This window comes from Pygoscelis adeliae, unplaced genomic scaffold, assembly GCF_000699105.1.
Source record: "Pygoscelis adeliae isolate BGI_AS28 unplaced genomic scaffold, ASM69910v1 Scaffold77, whole genome shotgun sequence".
NCBI classification, from domain to species: Eukaryota; Metazoa; Chordata; class Aves; order Sphenisciformes; family Spheniscidae; genus Pygoscelis; species Pygoscelis adeliae.
The window spans coordinates 5,907,740-5,917,407 of record NW_008825216.1 but is presented as its reverse complement, the minus strand read 5'-3'; the positions used below and the strand labels follow the sequence as shown (position 1 = coordinate 5,917,407).

Genomic DNA, 9,668 nt, shown 5'->3' with positions numbered 1-9,668 from the left:
CTTATGCTTCATTCTTGCTCCATATTGACTAGCTTAGAGAGTGACATCTCTTTAGATTATTCCCTTGCACCAGAGGGAAACCTGCATCGTCGTTCCCATAGCTGCTCTGCCTTGGGTGTAACTGAGGTTGCCCAGTACGAACGCATCAAAGTGATCCATCTTCCCTGCTACTCTGCAAATTTCACTGAGGCCTACATCTGCTCTGCCCATTCCTGCAGTCCTGCAGAGGAAAGACTGGATGGAACATGTGTCTGCAAGCATGTTTAAGCACTGTCACTCTCTTCTCTTACAGCTACGAGCCAGAACTGTTTCCTGGCTTAATCTACAGAATGATCAAGCCAAGAATTGTTCTCCTTATTTTCGTTTCTGGAAAAGTGGTTTTAACTGGTAAGCGAAGACAGTATCTTACTCCAGTAGGTTAGATTTAGACCTTATTACCGAGAACACACAGTGATACCAGAGGTATGTAATTTGCTAGGTGCTTTCCTTTAGAGAAGACAGTACTGAGAAAGAACAGATAGTACAGTATGTGGATGAGAACGTGCAAAGCAAACCACGCGTTTGGCTAAATCCATATAAGCAATGGTCACGAATCCTAATCAAGTATGCAGGTGCCCAAAAAGCTGTAAGAGCGCAGGTAACATTTCTGGCAAAACCTGAAAGTCTGTTTCTGTGTGCTGGGGGTGTGTGACTGAGCTAACTGTTCTTCGACAGCTTGGCTGCTGCCATTCTCCTTTGATAGAGCAGCCAAAGCAGGGGAGATACCCGAGCTCTCGGACCTCCTCAACCTCAGGCACTCCACCTACACCCTTCCTTTTCCCCTCCTGCCGCGTCTTACTTACGAGAAAAAAACCCACAAGCCTCGCAGACGAAAGGAGCATATCCCTGTAGTATGGCAAGTGGTGGGCCTCTGCAGCGGTCCCCATTGCCAGACCTTGCTCCCCAGATGTTCACGCTCTGGAAAAAAGCTCCACCAGTTAGGCCTTTCTGCAGAAACATCCTGTAGGGCTGTGCTTTGTAGTTGGGTCTCCTGCAGAAATTATGTACAAAAAAATCCCATTTGCAAGTATAGCATAAGCACGAAGATTCTAATGAAAGTTTTGCCAGTTATCAGAATAGACAATGAGAAGGCTGGTAACGTATGCTCTGTATGGAAGGCGTATTTTAAAAAAAAAAAAAATCTGTAAAAATAGGTTTTTATGGATATGCATAGGTTTTATATAGAGTCACATTCAAATAAACGTTCTAAAAGCTCAAATTAAGTATTTGACGAAAGGTACAAACTAACTTAATTCCCTCTCTTTTTCTAGGTGCTAAAGTACGAGCAGAAATCTATGAAGCATTTGAAAACATCTATCCTATTTTAAAGGGATTCAGAAAGACAACGTAACAGTTTCTACATCTTTCAGAGAAATCAGGGGTATATTTTAAAAGGTATTGCGTATGGCACAGCAGTAACAAGAGACGGACTTCCAGTGAAACTGCAACACCAGGAATTGGACTATTTCCCAGTCAGTGCCTACTTCCCTGATGCTCAAGGGGAACTGTATTATTGATTATGTTTACTGAGTTACTGTGAGTTGCTTTACTGGGCTGTTCCTGGAGCAGTCCCTCCAAGTTTTATTTATGTTCTAGCTTTTAAATAGTTTTAATGCCAGTTCTATTAATAGAAAATCCGTAAGTTGGTTTAAAAGATAAATGCAACTGTGTCACTCAGTGTATAAACCACTTAAATTGCCATGTATATATGTTTTAACTTCCTTCCATAAGACCATGGTTTTTATAATTTTCAGAACTTAAGCTTTTAAATTTTTTCAATTTTAAATTTCTTCAGTGCCAGACACATTCCCTCTTTCCAGTATTAAGCAAGACAGAATAAATTTATTAATGAAAATGGCTCACTGTACATATATATATAATATATACCTTCCTTCTCTTTCCTCCTTCAGCTCCACATGTACAATAAACCCTGTTTATACAACTATGGGAACTGTCTTAATGAATTTTAAAATTACCCAGCTGGTAGAGTGAAAACTTTTTTTTTTAATTTAATCTGTATTTTTCAATAGCACATGCACTAGTGTAAGTAAGCGACTTGTCGTTTGAGAGAATCGTAACAATGCTCTGGCTTGCTTACCAGCAGTCATATCCTTGGCAACATCTAGCCTGAGTATTTCTAGGATGTTAAAGCAAGAGAGATGACTGGTTAAAGAAGTTTGTGTTCAAGTATGTGTTGCCTCATGTTCAACAAATGAGATTTATGCAAGTCTTAAATAACTACACTTGACTGAATTGGAACAAAAGATCCCTGCTTAGCTTCTAGAATTTCTTTAAATTGCTACTTTTGTATTTTACCAACTATGACAGTCTCACTATATTAGTGTTCCTGTAAAACGTCAAAGCCCTTCCAACTAGAGTCAGTGTGTACATAATCTTCCCTCTGAACTGTGCTTGAAGATTAATGGGCTGAGAACTAAAAATAAACTTTTTTTTCCTCCAGTAAATTTCCAGTAATAGTAATCTCCTTTCTAGGACTTGCACGTTCTTTCAAACAGCTTTTATCTAAAACTAACCCCAATGTAACCGCGGTCTCTATTTACTAAGTTGGTGTTTCATTCCAGGCAAAATGAAGTTTTGGCTGGCTTTGCTACTGCTCCGTTTGCAAATCCTAAGGGACCTTAATCCTTAGTCTTCTGTGCTCCCCCCATAGTGGCGTACACTGGTGTTTCTCCAGGCCTTTTAATAATTGGTTTCATGGATCTCATCAGAAAGCTGTTGTTCAATAACGTAGCTTTGCCAGGGTAAGTCCAAGATAGCCAAACACTATCACCTTCAGTGCCGCACCAGTCTGTGCTGTGAGCTAATGAACGTTACCGAGTGCTCTTGAACGTAACTGTACAACTGTCCATGCTTTTGTAGGACCCTGAACTATTACCAACTTACCTGCAAAAAAAGCTTGGGAGCCTTAAGTAACTGTGGGATGGTTTTCAATAAAATCGGTCAAGCTGTACTATAGTGACTTAAGATCCTGTTTGCTGTTCCATGACACGTACCAAGGCTTAAAACTACCCTTTGAGAAATTAGGTTCTGTGATGACCAAACAGCTTATACATAAAGCATTCCCTGCCTGTTCATTTGAGTATTCCCAACTTCTAAATTAATACAAAAAAAACCCTCAACAGTGGGCCTAGGGCTTTCATAAAATCACCTTCAGAATCACTGGTAAGCAGACATGAAAGGTTTGAGCAGGGTAAGGGAATATATGACCGAAGTAAACTCTACAGTGAGACGCACACACACACACAAAAAGCCTTATCTTTTCTGCAAATGTAGCTATAGCCACAGGAGTAGTTAAGCAACTACCACAGTAAATTCAGCGTTACGGTTTCACTTTTCTCTTGCCTCAGCTATATGGCAGTCAAATAGCAGAAGAATCCCTGCAGAGGGCACTTATTTTTAAACTTCACCAAAGACGGCAGACTTTTAAGGTACAATTCAGCTTGAAAATCTGCTGCTACAGGCAGTAAGTAACAAGACAAACATATTCTGGTGTGGCTGGCTCTGCTTAAACTGCTTCTGCAGCAGATGGGCCCATGCAGAAATAGTTTAACTCAGTTAATAGTTTTAAGTCAGATAAAACAATTTTTTTGCATTTTATCTTGAATAACCACTCAATCAGAACATGTAACAACTGCCAAGTTAGATTCAGCATACCTTTTGAGAAAGAGAAGCGGATTTAAGTTCCACAGTGAAAGGCTACGCAGTTTTGTCTTAGCTATGACTTCTGTACACCTGAGCATAAGCACTCAAGTGATCTTACAGTAGTCTGCTTTTCTCTGTGAATGAATGTTAATTTTTGAGTAGCACAAAGAAAATCCTCACAGACAACAATCTAAGTTCTTGGAAGTTCGGTCACCAACAAAAGATACTTTCACCAATCCAAAAATATTTCATCTTTATTTAAACATTCAGAATTGAGACTTGAAGTGAAATTCACTGAACAGATGTTGAAGTAAAAGCTCCTGTGGAGCATGAGAGAGGCTGTCAAGGTCTGCTTTTAGTAGTTCTATCACTGTTAGAAGATACACAGTTATCAGCGACTTCAGTTCAATTACCTGTTTGCAAAGTGCAGAGATGCACTGAAACAAGGCAAGTACTCTATTTAGATGACTCAAAACTTAGTAACTTGATGGAAGTTAAATATAGCCTGCAGAGAAGTCTTGTTTCCATATGAACTCTTCCAGGTATTCATTTCCCTCACCGCAGTTGTCAGCACAAGTGTACACCACCAGCGTTCCCCAGTCAACGCTCTCCCCGAGGCTGTCAACCTGAAGGTGGTTCAGGAGCTGTGGCATAATCTTCAAGGAAAAACAAGGGTTTAGAGGCAGCTCCTTACCTCTCCCTGCATCTCCTCCCAAAGAAGGGTCCTGCCTTCATTTATGTTCTTACACCAAAATCCCATCAAAGCTACTAAGTAACACAGCAGCTCAAATAAAATAAATTTGGAATTCCCAAAACAGTGTAGTAGATGTACAGGGAATGAAAGGTATGGCCCTACTTATTTTATCTACAGAAGTTTTATTTGACTAAGCGTTGCCCGATTTGTAAGCCTCCTTCCATCTGAAATTACCTTCATAACTATGTTTTGTCTTTGCATAGCATTAAGTGTATTCACCGCACATATCCTTCCAGCATTTAAAATTCTACAGGACGCAACTTCCAGCCAGACATATTTCCAATTCACATCGTAAAGGCTTTTTTTTTTAAATATACAACACCAGACTCCTATTACTTAAGCAATGGTTCCATATTCACAAGTGCACCATTTTATGGATGGTGCAAATTATCAGATGGGAACCTACCTACCTTCTGTATGTGACAGTCTTACAGGAAAAAGCAGTTACGATAATAAATAAGGGCTCTGTACAATTTAGCATAGTTAGTTTGTAGCAACTTCAACTACTTTGCTCTAATTACAAGCCAACAACTATACAATTTGAGCCTGTTAAGTCTGAACTACGTTACCTGTATTATCTTTAATGAATTTAAATACCTGGAATTCAAAAATCCTTTTGGCACCACATAAACAATTTGGGATATCTTTTTCTTCAGGAATATTTTCACCCGATACCCAGATTGGGCCTTCTCCTCCTCTGCAGTATCTAATAATCTGAAACAGAGCAGAAGTTTAAGTTCTCAAGACTGTCTTTTCATCTCGGTATAAAATTGGTATTTACTGACATAGACAAAGCAGTAAGATGGCGCAGAAAAAGGTCAGTTCCTTTAAGTAATACCGATGGCAAAGTCTGATCAGTTGCAAACACGGTATTCTAAATAAGACAGGTTCTTTGTATCGGTTTTCTTAACTGTATGAATCATGCAAGTATTCATACAGCATTTTTTCAATGTGTCCTGGTTTCGGCAGGGATAGAGTTAATTTCCTTCCTAGTAGCTGCTACGGTGCTGTGTTTTGGATTTAGGGTGAGAACAATGTTGATAACACACCGATGTTTTTAGTTGTTGCTAGGTAATGCTTACACTAGTCAAGGACTTTCCAACTTCCCATGCTCTACCGACCGAGAAGGCTGGAGGGGCACAAGAAGCTGGAAGGGGGCACAGCCAGGACAGCTGACCCCAACTGGCCAACGGGATATTCCATTCCATGGGACGTCATGCTCAGTATATAAAGCTGGGGGAAGAAAAAGGAAGCGGGGGGACGTTTGGAGTGGTGGCGTTTGTCTTCCCAAGTAACCGTTATGCATGATGGAGCCCTGCTTTCCTAGAAATGGCTGAACACCTGCCTGCCCATGGGAAGTAGTGAATTAATTCCTTTGTTTTGCTTTGCTTGCGTGCGTGACTTTTGCTTTACCTATTAAACTGTTTTTATCTCAACCCAGGAGTTTTCTCACTTTTACCCTTCTGATTCTCTCCCCCATCCCACTGGGGGGGAGTGAGCGAGCGGCTGCGTGGTGCTCAGTTGCCAACTGGGGTTAAACCACGACACAATGATCCAGGGATAAATTGCTACGATTTGATTTCTCTAATTAAGGGACCCAGAAATGCTAGATCAGGCATTATATTTCCAATTCATGGAGGAACAGCAGATTAACAGATCAGCAGACAGAAGCGTACAGAAAAGTCAGGAATGCAACCCAGCTCTTTCTGTTTGCCGTTCTGCATCTAAATGCAAGGGGACTGTCCTAACATCCAAGGAGGAGGTTATTTTCAGACATTCGTATCCTTTGTTGTTCTGTTACTATCTAAATATTTATATAGCAAATCAGGCATTATCAACAAGAGGACTCTTACGCAGATCGGTCAGTATGGGGATGGTCAGAGAGGGAGGTGATGCACCTACCGCAAACAGAGGAGGGAACAGACTCACAGTCTCCTACTTTTTGGACACGCACCCTCACCCCTCAACTACGAGGTAAAACATGGAGAGAATTTCTTCCTCCACCACTTTCATGGATTTAGGCCTGTGTTTCCTCTGAATGGAGCCAGGAAGCACGTTTTTGTTTGACAATGTGGGTTTTTTCAGCCTCTTGTGTTAGCAGGAAATAGCACGGCGGGAGATTTCTGTTTTAAATAGTTGAAATTTTAAAGACATCACTAATTTCTTCAACCTTAAAAAAAAGCCAAACCAACCCCCCCATGCAGCTGGTGACTGTGACAGAGCTCCTCTCTGAAGTTTTGGTTCTGCTGAGAAGGAAAGCCAACAGGGCCAAAAGCTGGGGAAGACAGCGATGGTTCACCACCTCCTTTGGTTAGAACTGCTTCACAGGATGGCAGGTCCTCCCCCCACCATGTTGGCTTCAGCGCCCCTTATGCCTTCTCATCCTCACCAATTTCTGTTTGAGAGAGATGAACAGGTGCTAAATTCTTACATCAGCATGAATCAAGTTCTGCACGTGAGGAAGATGAGGGTATGTTGGTTAAGGTGCGTGGAGGATGAGGAGGCATCCCCACCACCATTTCTAACTGTAGATATGAAAGGCAGTGAAACATTTTGCAGGTGCAGCAGGACACTGTGCCAGAACCTCTAAGTTCTAAGGCTGCCCCATCTTCTGACCTGCTCTGGTTCGGCAGCTACTCGCTCTTTAAACGTTTGGAAGATCTTGTCTTCTTCAGTCTCATGTTTTGCCATTGCTTCCAATGTCTCTTCATCCAAGGATTGAAATGCTTCACCTAAGCAAGAAGAAAAACGCCACAGGTTACAGGCTAATGCAAGACAGCCAAAAATTAAAAACACTATTGTACCTGTAAGTGCATTTTGCTCTCAAGAATCATTCCCAGTGTAAATCACTAAGACTTTTTTTTTTGGTGACATATTAAGATTCAGTCACACACAGATCCATTTACTAGTTTTAGTTGCATTTTAAACAGGTGTCAGTAGTGGAACGCTGGAAAGGGAAGGAGTTAATCTACCAAAGTTTATGACTCCCAGCGGGTTATCGCTGAGGTTGCTGAACCTTTAGAATGTGACATCTGGAAAAGGCCACCCGTGCCGTGCACGTGCCAGACTTCAGTTCCTAGCACTGAAGAGTGCATCTGTTATGCTCCCACATTCACATCAACGTGGGGCACGTATCGAGACAGCTTCAGACCACAGTAAGGGACAGCTGGGAACCTAGCAGCCTTCCCCTGTAATACCACAAGCTCTCCACCCTGGGTGTGCGCAAAGCCCGTGCGGTGAGCTGCACACGTATCGTGACTTTTTTGAGGAAGGGGGCTGCGCTTCAATTGCTTAATTCAAGGTCTATTAAAATAGCCTCAGAACAGCCTTTTCTTCTAGCACAGAGAAGGACATTTGTTAAGCATTTTCCGTAAATTAAGACAAATTGAACCAAGTCAAGCCGAGACCATCTAACTTAATCTCCTGACTCCAATAGCGTCCAGCAGCAGATGCTCAGGGCCCTGTTTTTCCTCACTTGAGTTGTTCCTTACCGGCGGGAAGCGCACAGGGACACGGTGTAACTCCCAGCTACCTGCAGCTTCACTGCAGCAACAGCCGCTTCAACAGCTCCTGCGGTTGGGGCTTAGTAAGTCTCTCCCCTAAAAGCAACTTCTATTACGGGATGTATACAAAAAACTTGCATCACAAATGACTGTAGATTTAGGCTTTTGTCCCCGGTAGTTAGTATTTTGTATTTTAAAGATGTAATACAGGCTTCATTAGGAAGAATTACAGACAGCATCTTACTTCTTACCTGCACTGCCTGAAGCTCCGAGTTCCTCTTTTTCTTTGGGGTCCTTTGATGTATCTACAGCTCCTTGTTCCTCATCGGGCCCTATGCTTGTGTCAGCAAGAAATTCTGGTTTCTGAGCGTTTTTTTTTTCAGAATTTCGTATTCTGGAAAAAGGAATTCGTTATGCTCTGGAATTGCATCCGCCGAGTCATCTACAAAACAGAAAACAGACACCTCTTCACAACATCATCTCACGTTATGCGTCCTTCTCCCCAAAAGCTACGCAGCAAACTACATGGCAAAAGCACAGCACGAACACTGCGTGAGCAAGAGCGATTTACATCACTGCTAGACCTGATTTAAAGATAAGGAAGATTTTATATTAAGGACAGTAGAAAACTACAATAGGTGATGCGTTGCTTTGAATCTTTGTAAATCTATGAGAGATGGAAGACAGACTAAATAGTGTCAGCAGCTGCATTTTGAAAAACAAACCTGCAGTTTGACAGCTCTGTGCACGTCTCATTCTGACTAGCATATGCACGCAAGCCAAGCGTGCATCAGGTGCTCTGAGGCCATGCCATTTTTTCTTATTTTGCCTACTCGCAATATGCAAAGGAAAAGTTTCCACAAACACATCAAGTATACCTTCCATAATGATGGTATTAACTTCATGCTAGTACGCTTCAGGTTTCTGCTGTTTCAATTAAACGTTTCAAATGTCTGTCCCATAACTTGATTTGCACAAACCAACTTTTAACGTTCTGCTTATTTTCACTTCCTACAGTCACAGTTTTTGGGACTAGCATCCCACAATGTACGACGGGAGATACGTCACACACACTACGTTTCATCGCACCGATGTTAACGTGATACTTCTGAAGACTACTGAAGAAATACTTGAAATGCTCTGTACTCGTTCCCTTAACAGCCAGCAAACGAACGAGCATATGAATGAGACAAGAGAGCAGGAGAGGGGAGGCTTAAGAAAAGGGTCTCTACAATAGCACACTCGTGGGAAGTACTCTTTTCATCTGCTGACCATCACAGTATCTCGTGAAGGCATCACCTTTGCACATTCCTTCACGATTTGTGGATAAGCCATCTTAAAAGTAGCCTGCAAAGGGGAAAAATCGGTCTACATCCTTCCAGCTGTTTGTGACATGAGGCGGACAGACAGAGGTCTTTGAAAGAGACCAAAGGTACGCCTGAAACTTACGAGCCTTCCAGGAACAACAAAGATCCCACATTCTTACGTCCCTGAAGTAAATACCTAACAGGGGGGGAAAAAACACCTGAAAGAATTACCGGTAGTTTCCTTACAAACCACGGAACAACGCAAAAGACGCGGGCTTCTCTCTCCTCTCCTCTCCTCTGCAGGCCCTTCCCCCACCACACGCAAGTTCGGCACGCCGACAGGACTGCCGGCTTTGCAACGGCAGCGTTTCCTGGCCAACACCGCGCGATCAGAGCGTGAGC

General features: G+C 42.2%; 2 protein-coding genes across 3 annotated transcripts in view; one reads left to right on the top strand and one right to left on the bottom strand.

Moving 5' to 3' along the window:
* Positions 1-2,920, top strand: part of TBP (TATA box binding protein) — a 9,091-nt gene extending 6,171 nt beyond the window's left edge. The window contains exons 6-7 of one of the 2 annotated variants that reach the window (XM_009329191.1): positions 287-387; positions 1,311-2,920. In XM_009329191.1, coding sequence (XP_009327466.1) covers positions 287-387; positions 1,311-1,317 — 108 coding nt within the window. In that variant the 3' untranslated portion in view covers positions 1,318-2,920. Of the gene's footprint in view, positions 1-281; positions 388-1,310 lie in introns of both variants that reach the window. The other variant, XM_009329192.1, reaches the window with a different exon arrangement.
* Positions 2,921-3,876: 956 nt separating this feature from the next.
* Positions 3,877-9,043, bottom strand: PDCD2 (programmed cell death 2). Its single transcript, XM_009329246.1, is given in 6 exon segments — positions 3,877-4,358; positions 5,054-5,170; positions 7,073-7,188; positions 8,211-8,331; positions 8,334-8,401; positions 8,944-9,043. Coding segments are annotated over 6 exon segments (684 nt in total). The 3' UTR covers positions 3,877-4,196.
* Between the last annotated feature and the right edge of the window lie 625 nt (positions 9,044-9,668).